Here is a 17,379-nt window from a genome sequence, read left to right as displayed (position 1 = left end):
GGCAGGGCTGCAGCCTTCCCGAATAAGTGATGAGTGTTGAAGCATTGCATAAGGTTTCGGGGAGGAAAGAGGGAGGGGGGCTGGGGGGAGGTAGTGGATGTTTGAAGGCTGGCAGCCTGCCTTGGAGCAGGCAGGGGTGAAAAGGCTATCTCTGCCTGCTCCTGCCTCCGGTACCACAGAAGAGGAGGGAGGAGATGGATAAGGCGGCCAGGAGCCCCAAGGCATGGAGTAACAATCCTCCAACTTTCATATCTGCTGTTTCATTTTATAGTCATCATGTCAGCATAATCTGCTTTTATGGGAATCGTCTTGGTTCCCAACCAAATGCATTTAGGCCCTTTTTTGCTTTTAAGTTTGATCGTAATGCGAGTTGAAGACTTCAGTGAAATGTTTATCTGGGAGGGCTGCAGCAACAGCGAAGGGAAGAACGGAACTGGAGAATCAGTCGGGAGGGATCTCGCTGTGGCCGCTGCCGTCCCCTGGGCAGGTGACCTTCTGATGGGCACCAGCCCAGGTCGGGGGCTGAGCCCCAGGAAAGGTTTTGATTGATTTCCAAGGAAAGCATGGAAATTGGAGTTTTATGGGACCCAGAGCCTGAGGAAGGGCAGAAAAGGCTCTGTGTGCCTGTTTCTTAATTTAAGCCCGTGGTCAGGTGGTGGTGGGACCTGCCCTTGGGCTCAGCTGAGCTGTGTGATGGGAGACGAGGGGCAGCTGGGGGCAGGCAGCCAGGAGAGGCTGGAGAGGAGACATTTCTGCTGGCGTCGCAGGGGGAATGTGCTCCTCAGGTTCTCTGGGATGGAGAAAGGTGGTGGCCTGGGGCCTTTGGGTGGGGGAGAGAAGGGGCCTGGCTGGCTGCTGTGTGGAAGGAGGACCCTCATTGTCTCTTCACTTCTGGGTGCAGTGAGCAGGTAGGAAGGTGGCAGATGTTTCGTGGTCCGTTTGGCTCTTTTGCTCGGTGCTTTACTCATGAAGCTGCGTTTGAACCCTGGCAGAGAGCTCCCTGTCTGCTAGATAAATAGCTATAGGCTACAAGCGCTTTTCTATTGCTGCCCATTTAAAACTTGAGCTGTATCTCGTTCTATTTTGGTGCAGGAATGCCCTTAATTTGTTCCAAAAGCATTTGAAAGCTCTGATAACAGGCAATCTTGCTGCAGACTATTGCATCCTTTCTGATGGACGGGCTATCGCTGCTGTAACTACCGTGTAGATAGTGGAGTGACAATGCGTGTCCGGTGAAACACAGGCAGTATAATATTCATGTCAAGTATGTGAGGCCAAGAAACTTCCCTGCCTTTGGATATTGAAGGGTTCAGCAGCCAACAGGGCTTAAAAAAGGCTTTTCTTTTTCCGCGAGCGGTGAATCTGATTGAAGGCTCGCGATGTCCTGGCAATGCTGGGAGCGGTAATGGCCAGGTTTCCTGCAACAGGGGCTGCAGGGGTGAAAAGCATACAGGTATTTATAAGCGTATGGTAAATGGTACCCGGGCCTGGCAAGTCAATTGCCTTGCTGCTGGGTTTGCTTAAAATTGTGAAATGAATGTTAAATTGAAGCGTCTACTTGGGGAAGAGACCTTTTGAAAATGAAACAGGCTTATCTTCAGTCTAGGCTAAAATCCAAAAAATTGCCTATATCTCAGCACTCCCCAGGAATGTTCTCTGTGATCCTTTTAAACATCCCATGCAAAAATGTGTGTGCAAGGGAAAAAAATTGGAGAAACATTGACCCTGGAGGTGGCTGCTTTTTTTTTTTTTTCCCCCCCCCCCCCTCTGCATCCCTAATGTGATGTAGCCTTTGGGGACTGTAGAGGTGGGGTCCTGGTGGTACCCACACCGGGTCTGTGCTGGGGTCTGGGCGATATAATCTCCTTTTCTGAGCCCTTTGGAAAGATTTGGTGTGGGGGGTGTGTGTGATGGGTGTGTAATACTGTAAAAATCATCCTCTCCTATGGGTGACTGTCCCCCTAAACTGAATTTAGATGGCTTTGCAGAACCAGTCCTGTCTCTTGGTGCTTTTGTGCTGTCCCAAGGCTTGTTTGCCTCTGTAGAAGAGCTTGTGATCTCTATCCTGAAGCTGAGTTGCTGCTTTTAGTCCTAAAAGCAGCATTTGTTGCAATTTTTGATAGACAAGGAGATGCCATTCAGCACAGACCTTTGAAATACTGCTGGGCGGACGGCTGCAATTAAGCAGCCCTGATATTCCTCTAGTTTTGTTCGTAGTTTTGCCACTATAAGAAACTTTAGCCTCTTCGGAGGCGAGAGACACAAAACTCTTTATTTTATTAGATTCCTGGGTGTTGCGTGGGCTGCTGTTCTGGGGAGCTGCCGGGGCTGGCTGGATTCACAGGGAAAAGAGTGGAAGCAACACCTCTTGCTACCGCTTTGCTCCAGCAAACAGCTATTTATGTCAAAGGAGGGGGGGGATTATTGGGAGCCAGCTCATTGCAGTCACAGAGGCATGACAGGGAGTTCACGCGGACCCTCCGAAACGCAAGCGTGGGCTCTTGACGGATTGCGGGCATGATCCGGAGTGGTTCAGTTTATTCCCTTTTGAGCGCTCAGATGCGGCTGGAGGTTGGGGATGAGGAGGGGCGCCGTGCCGGGGAGGCAGGGGTAACGAGCACAGCCCTGCGATTAGATGCAGGTGACAGTGCAGCCGGCTCAGGTGTGTCAGTAGTGTCATTAGTGAGGTGCTGAATCAGGGAGCTGGCGCTAACGGGGTCACCTTGTCCCTGCCCTCCACCGGTGCAGCGTGGGGGGTCCTGCAGGACCATGGCACGATGGGGACTTCTCTGGGAGCTTCATTTTAATTTATAGCGGAAAGCCAGGAGCCTGCTTCTGGAACATGTATTGATTTCAGGGGTAAGAAAAATTGGTCCTGAAGGATCGAGAGGGGTTTTTATTTTTTTTTTTTTTTTTCTGGGTTGAGACCTGGGCCTGTAGAAGTGGAAGCACCTGGTCTTGTCGCCTGCGTGGCTGCTCCTGAGCCAGCACCCAAGTGTCTTGAAGCATCTTGTCCTGAAACGTGTGGGTGACTCCTTAGGATCCTAGAATCATGGAATGGTTCGGGTTGGAAGGGACCTTAAAGATCTTCTAGTTCCAACCCCCCTGCCCTGGGCAGGGACACCTCCCACCAGACCAGGCTGCTCAAAGCCTCATCCAGCCTGGCCTTGAACCCCTCCAGGGATGGGGCAGCCACAACCTCCCTGGGCAACCTGGGCCAGCGGCTCACCACCCTCACAGCAAAGAATTTCTTCCTGATATCCAATCTAAGTCTCCTCTCTTTCAGTTTGAAACCGTTACCCCTCATCATGTCATTACACTCCCTGATCCAGAGTCCCTCTCCATCCTTCCTGTAGGCCCCCTTTGGATGCTGGAAGGATGGCCTCAGCTGGGCTTTGTCTCCACTGGGAGCTGGAACTGGATGTGCTTTTGCCCAACTGCGTTCAGGAAAATGAAATACAAAATGCCTCCACCGTTCCCTGGCCGCTTTTCCCGCAGGAGAACAATCCCCGTCCTCCCCGCTGACCCTCTGATGAGTGATGCTCCGCGGCCAAGGTGTGGAGGAGGACCTGGTCTCCGTTCCCACCGCGGTGCCAGGGAAACCTGAACTCATGCTGCCAGCCTTTCTGGAGCAGACAGGCCGTATGGATTGCAGGACACAGTGTGTTATAGCTGGTTGCTCTTCCCAAACACGAGGGAATTTAATTTGGGTCTCCTGCAAAGCGGGTGATTGCTGAAGCCGTGGGCCTGGTGACTAAGAGGACCTGACTTGCTTCCCATTGCTTATATTGCAAATGGAAAAACAAACAGGGGAAAAAAAGAGGTGGTGGAAGGAGAAATATTTTGGCTCATTTTGTGCTAGTATTTTTTTTTCGGTTTTGATTCGGTTGCTAAACTGCCAAAGCCGTTCTTTGCAGAGATGCGTTTAAAACTTGATGGGCAGCTGTGGAGCTGTCAGCGCTCCTGCCTGTGCCTGCCGCAGCTGAGCCTGCGAGCTGCTGGCTCCGGCGCCACAGGCCTGGGAATGGCTTTTGGATACATGGCTTGGAGAGGTGTCCGAGCCTCTAATTATCCAGGAGTGATGCCCAAAGGCAGGGGAAGCTGCCGCCGTGGATGTGTGAGCCGGGATGCTGTAATCCCAGCTTCCAGGGTGCTTAGGCTGTAAATCGGGATCGAGTGGGGTGGAAAACTAACAGGAGGTTGCAGAGGAAGACCAACAGACCTGCAACTCCAAGGTCAATAGATATTTGTCAAGTCGGGGGTTATCTCTTCTTTCTGGCGCTCATTGGTCTGTACTGGGACTGAAGATGGCTCTAGTGCCACCTTGCTACCTGGAAGAAGGTTTCCGTTGTAAATGCGGGCAGAGGATGTGCTGATGTCTGCGTTTTGGCTTGCCTGGCACCAAGCATCCTCTTTCCACCCCATGCTGGGCCTCAACCCACGCCCGGGCCTCGCTGCAGCCCTCTAGGAACTTCTTCCTCTTATTTTGCTCTTGTTTTGCTGGGAGAACTGTAGGGGGTTAAAGGCACCTTGTGCAATGTGTTCTTTACTGATGTTGCCTTTCTAGTCCAGAAATCCCAAGGCGCTTCGTAGCCCTTTGCTTTTTATTAAGGAAGACAACTGTTACTGTTCATTTATGGCGAAATAGTAGATAGAGGCCAAAAAAAAAAAATAAAAAAAATGCTCAAGCTCATCCTGCAGATCAAAAGCAGTACTAGGGGTATGTCTCAAAAGTCCTGATTTCCAGGACTGCTGAGAATACCACCTTTTGTCACGGTGGAGAAAACTGGTCCTCAGTTGCGTGTTTTGTCCCTGCAGAGATGTCGGGGACGGTGGCTGACATCTCGCTGGTGCACTGGAAGCAGCAGTGGCTGGAGAATGGCACCCTCTACTTCCACGTCTCCATGAGCAGCGCCGAGCAGCTCTCCCGGGCCACCCCCCCCAGCCTCCAGGAGCCTTCGGAGATCGTGGAGGAGCAGATGCACATTCTTCATATCTCGGTCATGGTGAGTCAAAGCTGCCAGTGGCATCGGAGGGGACAAAGGACGGTCTGGGAGGGGACGCTGGCTGGCAGCCAGGTCATGGTGGGAGGGTGGTGATAAAGGAGCAGGAGCATGAGTCTGGTTTGCAAATGTCCATGTCCCTTCTCGGTTGGGCCTCCAGAGAGGGAGAGATGTGTTTGAATGGGCCAGGAAAACAAAGAGTGGATGGTCTTTTAAGAAAATGAAATAAAATAAAACAACAGTTTGTAGGGAAGAAGCTGTTGGGAGGGTAAGAAGGAAGCTTGTGGCTCCTCCTGCCTCTGCTGGCAGCTGGCGAGATGTGTTAGGGGAGTATTTCTCCTTGGTCTTGCATTTGGGCTTGCAAAAAGGCAAGATTTTGGGCTTGGTCATTTCTTCTTGAAGGTTTCTGAAGCTGAATTTTGCCTTTTGAGTGGGCATGGGTGGCGGTGCAGTGTCCTTCTTTTGCAAAGGATGAGCCTCACCTAAAAGTAAAAAGATGATCCAGATGCTTTGCATATCTCCATCTCAGGTGTTTGTGTGACCTTTTATTAGCATATCATGTGTGTGCTCTGTTGCCTTTTAAAATGCTTATTTCAGTATGTTATGAGGTGGTTGCCTGCATATTTGGATCTGGTCCGTCATCACTCCGTGTCTTAGAGCTCCATCTGTAAAATGGGACTAAATGTATTGTCCCATAACTCCCATTGGGATAAACTATCCCGTCAAAAGAAAAGAGAAGTTAGGTTTGTAGAGCCTGTGTATACGCGTGTCACCTATTTGCCCAAAGAAAGCCTTTTATAGGACTGGGGATCCCATCGCAGGAACCCTCTGCAAAAGGTGCATCAGTTCGTATCTCGGAAGCCGTGTGTCATCTCCACACCTTCTGTCCTTCGTTTTGGAAGGAGGAGCAGAGACGGTGGCTGCACAAAGCCTTTATTTTTCCATGTGAACAAGCGGCTATTTGACTTTTACACCTTAAATCAGCTTTTTTGAGCGTCTCGGCCCTTGTCAGTGGGGCTTTCGATTGGGCACCGAGTTCATGTGAGCACAGACAGAGGCTTCGCGTTAGGGCTGTCGAGGAAGGTGCGATGCAGTGTGGTAGCAGGGGGAGGAATCGGGGACTGCAGTGTACTGGGTTGGATTGGGAATGCTGTTACGTCCCTCTAAAAATGTCAGTGTGATGGAGTTTTGGGGGAGGGTGGGGGGTGGAAGGTAAAACTGGTAATACTCAGAAAATAAGCCTGAAAAATTAAGTGAGAGACCGAGCAAGGAATGAAGACAGCAAAATGCAAGTCTGGGGTGCGAAAAGCTCATTTTTGAGCTGGTTTGAGTGTGGGATTGCTTGGTTATTGTGGGCAAACCTGTGCCATGGGGAGGAAGCTGCAGGAGGACGCTGGCTCCGGAGCCTGGCGATAGCTGCAGTCGCTCCAAATGCAGGTTTTCTTTAATAGGGGGAGATTCAGTCTTGGACTCGGACCTTGCTGAAGCTGATCTTTCTTTAAAAAAAAAAAAAAAAACAAACCAAAAACCCAAAACAAAAACCACATGATGATTGTAACGGATTGATGCTTTGGAGAGAGAAATGAGATTCTTTGAGAAATTGCTGCCTGGAGCCTGGATGCGGTGTCCCTCGGGGCGCGGGAGCCGGGATGCCGGCGGGTGGAGCTGGGGGCAGCGCTGTGCATACGGCAGCAGGATTTTCACACTCTCGTCCGGGGATAGCCTGGGAAGACATGCTTTGCCCCATCTCGCTGAAGCCCGTAGCATGGGAGCATCCGCGGCTTTGTTGCAAGAGTTAACTTGTGCCCTGAGCCCCTCCTGCACGCAAGGGGAAGACAGGAGAAGTGCTCCTCCTACACAGAATGAGCCGTGATCCCACTTTCCTTCTAGATCCTGATACTCCTTGCAACGGCAGCTGAGGTCCCAGACAAGGATGTGGATCTGGGACAGGGTATGAGCTGGACGTGTCTCCTTGGGGAGGCAGAAACCCAGGATGTTTCTTCCCTGGGTCGGGATTGCAGCACCGACTTGAAACTTTGCCCAGTTTTTTTTTTGTTGGGGGGTTTTTTTTTTTTTTTTAGAAGATTCATGAACTTTTTGAGTGAACCCGAGCCAAGTTTTGAGTTACTAGCAGGAGATAAATTTGTGTTTTGTTGTGTGGTGTTGTTTTTTTTTTTTTTCCCCACCCCCAACTCAGGACCGCGTGGAGTTCTTGCAGCTCAAGTAAAATGGGGCAGAAGTCTTTGGTTTCTTGGGTGAAATATTTCCTTTGAGCCTGCAGGAGCTTCTCAGGCCCCTTTCCCACGCCTTTCCTTCCCTCCTGGGGCCCATCGAAATGGCACCCCAGTGAGCCCCCATCCCTCGAGCCTCCCTGGCAGCGGGGCTCCCCGTGGCTGGGGGACCCAGTGTGTGGTACCCGCTCCTGTCCTCCCCTGCGCGCATCCCTCCTCCTGCCTCCAGATGCGGCTGGACGGCCCCGGGACCTCCTTTCCAGCTCTTCAAATACTTTTCCTTCCTCTTCCTACCATAAAGCCGGACGTCTCCCACGTGTTCTCTAGACTAAAACACCATTCCTGCTATGCAGGAGGAGTTTCATCCCCCCGCCGCGACCCGGCGCTGCCGTGGCGTGCAGGCTCTGCGTGCCCCGTCCATCATCAGCCTAGCATCTCGCTACGGGGGACAGGAGGAGACATGGGAAAGTGCTTCCTTCCATCTCCTTTAAGTGGCTGTAACACTCGCTTTTACCTGTCTCCTCGTCCTCTGGCTGAGTTATAGAGAGCCGGGGAAGGTTTGCCTGGGGGATCTCGCTAATCCCACGCTTCGGGAGTGCTCTTCAAAGCTTTATTGGGCAGTGAGGCATCTCCAAGCCGAGCTCCCTCTGACGGGGACGTTAGTTTGGATTTCTGGAGATGTTTATGAACTTGGCTGGTCGTTCTGGCCTATGTGGGGGCTCCGGGGGTGTGTGTAAATCCTGGGTTTACTCCTTCTTCCAGTGGTTTTTGCCTGTCGGGGTGTGATTTTTCAGGTTTGGGGAGGGTTTGCTTCCAGTGCAGCAGGAAAGGGGCCACCAGTGTCTGTGTCCCTGGGGCCACCATCTGTCCCCACAAAAGCTGTGGGCATTGGCTGACCGTGACCCACTTCGCACCTCCCTCCCTGAGCCCAAGGGCATCTTTGACAGCAAAATAATACTCGATTTATTTATTTTTTTTTTTTCCCTCCTTTCCTCACTGTTTTTTCTTAATCTCTCCCCAGTGAGACATAACATTAATTACTGCAGTTAAAGGGAATTCAGTCTCCATTACTGTCTGCCACCCCTTTCCTCTTGGCTTGAGCATCTGAAATTTGTCTCCCAAATGAAAAGAAGGGAGGAAGCGGGGGGGGGGGGGAAACAAATATGCAAATGTTAGATTTTATTTATTTACCTTTTTTTTTTGCGCAGTGTCAAGTAGAAAGGAATCAATATTTTTGTCATTACGCCTGTTGTGTTTTTTTCCCATAATCTTAGCTGTCATTTGGGTTTAATTGTGTTGTTTCCTCTTGTGTGGAAGTAAATCTTATCTGTTTTGGATTAAAATTCAATGAAGGTCACAGCAGCTCGAAAACTTACCAGGCTGCAGCAATTAATGTTCATTTGGCTTTGATAAATTGGAATGTTCCCCACAATAGGACTGGAGTGGATTTCAGAAGCAATAATTCTTCCATTAACTCAATGATTCCCCGCGTGATGGAGCGTCGTGTTGCTGCTCTGTTTGTCATCTGTCACTTCAAGGATCTGGGCATATGCCTGATATGATTTATCATGATTATTGGGGCTGCTTGTGTCAAAACATTTTAAACCACTAATTATTCCAGCCTTGTAAATTGCTGAATTTCACAAAACATAAGAGATATTTTTTCTGCTTTTCCCCACCATCTTGTGTCCATCTTGGTTTAATTACCGCTCTGCGGCGTGGTAAATTCAGACCCGGGGTCGCGTCCGGCAGCGTTGGCTGTAGATGGCGGTTTATTTGCGGGGCTCTGGGGAGGTGGAGGAGCGGGGACGGGTAGGACCGGCCTGTCTTATCTCTGCGTTGACCCATCTCCGGACCTTTGGCAGGACCATCGCACCCATCGGTCCTCCCAGCCCTGTGGATACCCAGGATGCAGATGTGGGAAGAGGATGCAAAGCCGCATCCCATCCCGCTGGAGGAGGGATGGGTTTTCCTCCCTTAAACCCCTGTGAGTGATGCTGGTAAAAGCCCTGGCTGTGGGAGATCCGAGCCGGGACCTGCGTGGATCCGAGCCTGCGTGGTGAGCGGATGTTCAAATGAGCTATGTGTTGCCTCTGGTCCGTCTCCAGCAGAAATAAGGTGGATGTTTTTTTTGAGGAAAAGTAACAAGCAAAAGCCTTGTTTCATCTTGTCGCATCGCCCTGCAAGGGAGCATTTCAGTGTCTGGAATAAAAGGTGACCAGACCTCATCAGGCTGCTTTTTTTTATATTATTATTTTTTATTTTTAATGCCTACTTTCTGCTGGCTGTTACTGGCAGTAGCCAAGCTAACTGCTGGTTTCTAGGTCTCCCAGCGGATTTTTTTCAGCTCTTATTTATACGCGTTTCCTTTTTTCTTCTTGTACTTATGCATCCTGATGTTTCCCTTATGATCAGCCGTTGGCGCTGGGCTCCGTCAGCCTCTGAGCTGGGTATAAAGTGTGCTCTTAAACGCTTCGCTCTGATTTAGCATCCTGCTCTGAAGTGGAGCTGGGGGGGGGGTCCTGTGTGCCCGATATACCACGTGGGTGGGCCCCGGCCAGCGCGGTCCTTCATGCGGATGGGGCAGCTCTTGAGGTTCTTAAGCGCTGCAAGAATATCCAAGAGCAAATGAGGTTTTATGAGCTGCTGCCCTCTTCTTTCTGAAGCTGCTGTTGCCCAGCGAGGGCTATGACAAATACATTGATTTGCTTTTCCCCCCCACCCCCTTTTTTGCCATTACTGTGACCCATCGCAGCTCTCCCTCCCTCCACTGCCCTCGGTTCCTCGGGGAGCCCATGTTTCATCAGGCTCCGGGCTTCCAGCTTGGCTGCACAAACCGTGGCATGGGTGGCACCGTGCGTGTCCTGCGCAGTCGTTGGATGTGATGGCAGCCGTCCCCTGGCGGGGACGAGCCCCTCGGTGCCTCGGCTGCCCTGAACACAGCATCCATCCAGCATGTTGGACACGCCGAGGTCTTCTCCAAAATCTGTGCGAGCCCAATTGCCTCCCTATCTGTGTGTGCTGGCAGGGGTTATTCTCCTTCCCATAGGTGGATGTAATGTCGTACCAGGGCAACTGGGCTTATCTCGGCGGGAGGGGAGAAGGGACTGAAACCTATTGCAGAGCTGGGATGATTCCTGTCCTCCCACCAAACAGCTCTCTGAGGGCTCACTCCAAGTCCCGCAGGCTTTGGTCACAACCACATGTGGGCTCCTTCCGCTCTGGCGTTCCCCTCTCCATGGCCATCGTTTGAGTGGTGTCTCATGTTCCTACCTAGCAGTGTTTTGTCCTCTTTAGTGGAAAACCTTCCAAGGGATTTACTTCCCTCCCAACCACGTGCTCGCAGCTTGTGTGGTGGCATGTCCTGTGGGATGGCTGGCCATTCCAGTGGATCCGGGTGCTCTGGTGGATGCAAAACGTTGCTTGAGCCGTACTCTGGCACCTTGCAGCCTGTCTTGCTGATGGCAGCATTGGAGCTCCTGTCAGCCTGCTCAACTGGGGGGAAAAAAAACCCTGAGTGTAACATGAGTAATGAGGTAGTGAAGAAGGCACAACATCTGTGTCATCATTTCTGCACCAGGAGGTCAACCAAGATTCATAAAACATGCACTTCCAGCTTGTGATATGTTTAGGAATTAATTAAGGTAGGGAGAGAATTGCTGCTGCAGCAGATTTCCTTATCTGAAAGGTATTAAAAGGCTAAATTGATCTCCAATGAGCTGCTTTTATTAAACACCAAAACCAAAAAGAAAAGCCCCAAAACCCCAAGGGGTTGGGCTCAGTGTGTCCCTGCGTGGGAATTGCTCTCCCCAGCTCCTCATGTGTGGGAAGAGGAACCCCATCCCGATGTGCCCATGGACCGAGCATCCTCAGATCCCTGGGAGGTGGATGGGAGCCGCGGGCTCTGTGCCGATGGTGGGCCAAGCCACTGGCGCCTTGCCCAGAGCAGTGTCCAGTCAATGGTTCCCCCCCCAGTCTGCTGAAGGTGGCCCTGAGCTGCTTTGGGGTGGCCAAAGGGGCTGGTGGCACCTTTGCTGGCTCGAGTGTCCCAGGGTGGTGGGGCTGAGTGCTTGCTGGAGCTCAGCACAGAGGAACATGAACGTCACTCTAGTAACCGTGATGTCCAGGGCACCTTGGAGACAGTAATGGAGTCAGGCGTGAGCGCTTGAACTGGTACGGGGTGGAGGTTGCTGGTGGGTGAAGCTAGAAGCACGGCTCCCTGTCCCCTCGCCCCAACACTGCCGGTGGCATCTGCTCTTTCCCAGGGTGGGAACTTTCTTCGGCTTCAAGTTTCATTTCCATAATGTGCCATTAACCAACTTTTTGTAGGCTGGGAGAAGCAGCCCTTTCATTTGCCCTCCCCCTCTGCTCCGCTCTCCTCCTCCTTTGCAGAGACGGTATAAAACAGGGACTAAATGTAGTTAACGATGTGCTCTTGTATTCAGGGAATTCATTTTGGGGGGATTTGTCTTTGAAGTGTCACTTTTGTGACAATGATACCTGTTAACGTTAATAATTTTTCACTAATCTCTCTTTGTTTTCTACCTTAGCTACCGCGAATACATTAGACACTTTATAGCTTTCTATCCAGCGGGTTTTTTTTTTTTGGCCCCCCCCCGCTGTGTTAAAATATGTAACTGGAGTGCTTGATTTGCATCTCTGATAAAGCAAGGCTGAATAAATACTCTTAGTTCATCCGAACTGAGCAGCAAACGAACTTTCTCCTGTCATCCCCAGAGCAATCGAAGTTGGTGCTGGGGGAGAAGCAGCCGCGGGAGGCGCTTGGGGAGGGGTTTGCTTTTTGCAGATGGCATCGAACGCGTGGGAGGGATCTGCAGCCTGAGAAAATTCCCAACCTCGACGTGCTGAAAAAAGAGGATGGAAGTGTGGGGGGGGGGAAAGTAAGAGCTCACGTTGGAAAGTGGCCGGGGTAGTCAGGGGGTGCTAGAGCTGGAAGGGGGATGCTGAAGGGGTGAGGAGATGGGGGGGGGGGTGGGCAGGGCGCGAAATGTAGAAGGAAGTTTCTGGGAATGGGGTGTGGAGCACCGGCGCAGCGTTAGCTCGTGGCTGGAGGTGGGACACGCAGCCAGGCGTCGTGCGCGTCTGCCTTCGCCCCCGTGGCGGGTCCCTCCGCGCTGCTGGCGACAGCACGCCGTGTATTTTTATCCCTCGGCGCGCTGGGGTTCGCCGCTCTCAGATTCTTGCCTTGAACTCGTTCCCTTCCTTCCTCCTCCTCGCTCTTCCCTTTCCCACCATCTGTCTGGGAGAAACACTGGTGCATCTCCAGCGCCGCGGGGTGTAGCCGGTAGCTTGACCTTTTCTCGGTGCTTTTTTTCTCTCCGCCTGGGTGAAGCAGATGGAAAATTCAGGCTTCGGTGGGGTTCCTCTGCCCGGCTCCTGGTTTGCAGGGTGGTGGGAGAGGAAGGAGCATCCCTATCCCGCGCAGGTCGGGTATCCAGGTGCTGTGGGTTTCGCTGGGTTCCCGGAGAGAGCGATTCCACGCAGGAGCCCTGCGCTAATCCTGTGTGTAAAAGCACCAGGAGTGTTTCATCGGTACCTTTTGAAACATTGACGTAAACACAGAAACGCTTTGCAGCTACCAGCCCTGGGTCTAATCGCTTTGAACTGCCAGGCTCGCAACGACATACGGCGTTAAAATTGTCACAAAAACTTTAATCGAGGAAAACTCAGGTGAATGCCAGCTTCTCTGGGAGGCGTGGTGGTGGCTGGGGGAGGATGGCTTATGATGGAGAGTGTTTTCTGGGGGTGCCGGCAGGGTGTGGGGGGCCGTTCCCTTGCCGGTGAGGCCGTGCCGTGCTGGGACACAGCAGGGGACACTAGTTGTCTTCACCTCCCTGAAGGAATAGCATCGTCTCTGGCTTTCTGTCGGTACAGCAGGGGCTCCGACCCCGGGATGCAGGGAGCTGAGTGATGCTCCTCGCCCTGGGGTTTGCTCCTTCTGCTTCAGCTGCAAGGGAGAGCCTTGAAGGCAGGGTTGGCCTTCAGACAAGGAGCGAAATATCTTACTTTTTTTTTTTTCCCCCCCTTCAAACCTTGTGTTATCTGCAAGATCTCGCTTCTCTTAGTAGTTATTCTCGTTTAGATGTAGATTTAGAAATGTTTGCATCAGTTAAAATGTCAGCGTCAGGCGTTGGCTCCTGTAAAGGTGAACTGTGATGAACCTGACGCAGAATAGCTTAAAGGTGGTTGTGAAAGATATTTTTGCGTTACAGCACTACAAGCGACTGAGTTTTCATTTGTTTGGCAAAGCCCAAAGATGGGAGTAAGTGTTAACGACAGGATGAAATGCAATATCGTATTTGTCCCCAGAAACATGACGTTTGCTTTCAGTTAGGGTGCTTTTTTCTTTTTTCTCCCCCATTTAAAAATAAATTGGACTTAGTTTCACAAGGCAACGTTATACTGTGAAAAGGCAGAGCGCTTTTTGTTCAGGGAAGTGTCAGAATGAAATGTTTCTACTCTTCCACACTTCCCATATCCTCCCCGAAACCGCTTAAGCTTTAGTTTCAGCTGATGTGAAACTGTCTGAGCACATAAACCGTGCCTTGAAAAACCTTGCCAAAGCTCTTCGTGGAGTAACTGTGCCTTAAAACAGAGGCGATGCGGTGCCCTGGGGGACGGCGATGTGGGTCTGGTGGCTGCCCACCAAGTTTCTCCACCTTCTGCAGCTCCTGGCCCTGGCGAAGGGGATGCTCAAATACCTGCCAGCACGGAACAGGGGGAAGAAGCTCATGCAGACGGGACTTTTTTCTGATCGTCGTAAGGCTGCTAATATAGCAGAGGACTTTTTTTTTTTTTTTTTTTTTTTTTTCTAACGTGGATCTTGCTGCTGTAGGAAGTTGGGCAAAATTCCCACCGGCTTAATTGGGAGCAACATCAGGCCAAGTGTGGTTATTTTTACCTGTCGCTGCTCCCGCTCGTCCGCCTCCTCCCTCCCACCTCCATCCCTCCGGACAGGAGGGAGCCAGCTCCGGTTCAGCCTTCGAAAGATTTCTGCCAGCTCCGAGCGGCAGCCTTGCGTTCACGGTGTGCGGCAAAGGAAAAGGAGGGGGAAAAGTAATTGTGCTTAGTTTTAAAATCCAATTATCTAAAACTGCAGGCAAATAATTATTCTGGAAGGGAGCTGTTCGGACTGGCCGGGCTTTGCCCTGGGTGGGAGCTCCCGGGGCTGGGCTGGATTCGTTGTGGCAGCGGCTGGAGAAGGAGCGAGCGGGAGCATCAGCCCCAGCTCCGCTGGGAAACGCTCGGCTTTTGGGGGTTTGGCACTGTATTTGTGTGTTGCTCTTTATCCAACAGGGAAACCAGCTGTTTTCCCTTCTAGCCTCATTCATTTTAGCTCCTCAGGGCAGAACAAACCCCTTATTTTTTTTTTCGGATAGGGAGGCAAGAAGCCTGCCCGGTAGGAGGATGGCAGCAAAGCTGACTGATGCTTTAGCAGTGTCAGGTATCTCTGCTTCCCTTCCCAGAGGCATATCTGGTTCTGAACTCATCGCCAACCTCCCCTTTGGCAGCCTTGAGCTCTCCTGCTGTCCTGGGCAGGGTTCTCCTCATCGCACCCAACTCACGAGACTCGGGGTGAAACCAAGGCGGTGATGGCAGTGATTGCTGGGGGAGCAGAGAGCAGCCCCGGAGTTGAATTTATGGCTTATTTGGCAAACATTGGAGCATTTTGGGAGCATCGTTCCGCAGAGGTCTGCGTTGAGGGGGTGGGTTTGATAAAGCAGAAGTAAAGGGCTGGGCAGCCCCATCTGGATGCTGTGAGCTGCAATAGCCGTCAGCGGCGTGAAATTGCAGTGGGGGGCACGACTGGATGGAGGGCGCTGGTTAATGCCCCAAAGGGACTGACTCGGTAGGATTAAGCTGCATGTTTTGCTTGGCCTCTCCTGGAGATCCATCATTATTCACGCCAGCACCGGGCCTGTCAGACTCCCTCTGCAGCAGAAATGAATGATTGGAACTCAGCGACCAGCCCGTGCGCTGGGATGCGGCTCGGCACGGGCTCTGCGCGTACCGGGGACCTGATCCCATGCTGCATCCCTGGGATGGCCGGAACCTCGGGGATGGCGAGTGTGGGGCAGCTGCTTCTCCCACGCCCCTCCCAGGGCATGGGAAGTGTTTAGACACCATCGCCTGCACCCTCCTGGGACCCTGAGGGTTTGGGCATATCTACAGCCCTCTTGGAAAATGGTCCTTTAGCTGTGTTCAGCCTCAGTCAGCTGGGAGATGATGGGGGAGCAACATCAGGGTGCCGGTTTCGGAGAGCGCGGTGGGGATGGAGTGGTGCGCTGCCAGCCATCCGTGGTGCGGGATTAGGTAAGGATGAGGCTCGTTTACACACTGCAGACAAAGGCAAGGATGGCTGCAAGGCTCATAGAAACAAACAGAAAAGAGACGACAGCTCCAGGTACGTTGACCTGTCGTTTGAATTAGTGCCAAGGATTCCTCTTGCCCCGCAGCAGCCGGCTAACGAGCTGTGAGGTGCCTCTTGGCTGTGTGGCTGAGGATCCGGTTACCAAGTGAGGTTTGTGCTCTTAGGCTGTGGTTTTGGGAGGGGATGGGAATGCGGCCCTGCCCTCCCTGGCCAGGGAAGCTTTTTTTCTCCACCTTACGTGCTCTGCAAGGAGGGGCTGGTGCTGTGGTTGCCTGCAGCTCCCAGAGTGACACAGCCAGCTTGTCACTGGTCACGTTTTGCACCAAACGTCTTGAGAACCAGTTGTCTGGGGATGCTGGTTGGGCTGACAGATCTTAGTTCCCTCTTTGAGGGCTACCGTGACCTTGTCTCAAGGCATCCTCAGTACTGGTTTGGGGTCATTCTTTCCCAGATCCACCTGGGATGCTCGTGGCTTGTACTGGGATGAATGCTGCAGCGCTAGCTGTACTGTGGAGCTGTTTTCAATTCTCCTCTCCCTTGCCATGTACTTGAACTGCCTCTGCCTTGCAGCCCAGCTCGTCCTCCCCTCCTCTGGGGGCCAAGGGAGGAGGAGGAGTCAGCCAGCCAGGTTGTTCTAGTAGCTGATGCTTAGTCCTGGGAATTGCGGAATAACCTTGCCAAACCAGAGGAATGAAGTGACCTGATTCTTCTTGCCCCTCAACCCTGTGCTTTCTGGAAGGCAGGAAAGGGCTGGGCTGTTTGTTGGTTTGTGGTTTTTCCCCCCGCCCTATGGTAGGGAGGTGGAGGTATGCGGGAGCTTTTCAACAGCCTGGGCTGCAGGGAGTGGGGTCAGGCAGAGACCTAGGCACAGGCAGATTTTTTTCAACCGAGCTGCTCCTACCTTAGACTACTGAATGCTTGGGGTTTCGCTGTCCCTATCCCTGTATACCCCATCCCGGCCCCTGTACCCCCTCCCAGCCGCCAGCCTCAGCATCCCGCACCACCACCCGGCAGAGCCTTCCCTGCGAGGTCTGAGGATGAGCTGTTCCCGCTGGTGTGGAAGTGCCTTCCCTGCCCGAGATGGGTTGGGGTGAAACATTGACCTTGGCAGCCGCAGACCCTCCAAGGGCGTATGTCCCTGCCCGTGGGCACCCCGGCTGGCCCTGGCTTCGTGGATGGAGGTAGCCCTGGGTGGAGATGACCCACATTGGCTTTGGGTCACTTGTGCTTCGCAGGGCACTGTCACGCGGAGATCCTGGTCTTGCTAACCAAGCGGATCTCTGTGGAGGGTGCTCTGCTCCCAGGGCTGGATGGACCTTTCCAGCCATTGCATGGGGTAGCTGAACCATGCATAGAGGTGGATGGTGCTCAGCTTGCCAGCATGGTGCCCAACCGTGGGAAGAGGGGCTTTAATGATTAAGTCGTGCTGTGTATTTCCGCCAGCCACTGTTTTAAAGTGATCGCACTTCATCTGACCATGCCTCGCCTGTCGTCTGGGTGTCTCTGCTGACGTATGGTCTCTCGCCACACTCCTTTTCCATGCCGGGATGCTTTCTCATCGCCCGTTCTGCTGCAGCAGCTGGGTGGGGGCTGTACATCCCTCCTCGGGTAAACCCACCCTGTTTCATAGGGCTGCCCTGCAGCTGGGGACAGAGCTGTCACCCGGAGGGGGGGGTCTGTGTGCTGTGCTCAGGTTGTTCCTGGGCTGGATGGCTGGTGCTGTGCCTTTGCTCTCCCCATTGGCCTCCTTCCC

The 17,379-nt window shown here is 52.5% G+C and overlaps 1 protein-coding gene across 5 annotated transcripts in view; it reads left to right on the top strand.

The window, feature by feature from the left end:
- The window catches only part of ASTN2 (astrotactin 2), a 377,208-nt gene that overhangs the window by 56,816 nt on the left and 303,013 nt on the right, over positions 1 to 17,379 (top strand). For 4 of the 5 annotated variants that reach the window (XM_074609111.1, XM_074609113.1, XM_074609114.1 and 1 more), the window contains exon 2: positions 4,819 to 5,006. In XM_074609111.1, coding sequence (XP_074465212.1) covers positions 4,819 to 5,006 — 188 coding nt within the window. Of the gene's footprint in view, positions 1 to 802; positions 909 to 4,818; positions 5,007 to 17,379 lie in introns of those variants that run through there. The other variant, XM_074609112.1, reaches the window with a different exon arrangement.

Source organism: Larus michahellis, chromosome 15, assembly GCF_964199755.1.
Source record: "Larus michahellis chromosome 15, bLarMic1.1, whole genome shotgun sequence".
NCBI lineage: Eukaryota > Metazoa > Chordata > Aves > Charadriiformes > Laridae > Larus > Larus michahellis.
The sequence above is the reverse complement of the archived record's forward strand: the minus strand, read 5'-3'. Positions and strand labels throughout refer to the sequence as shown.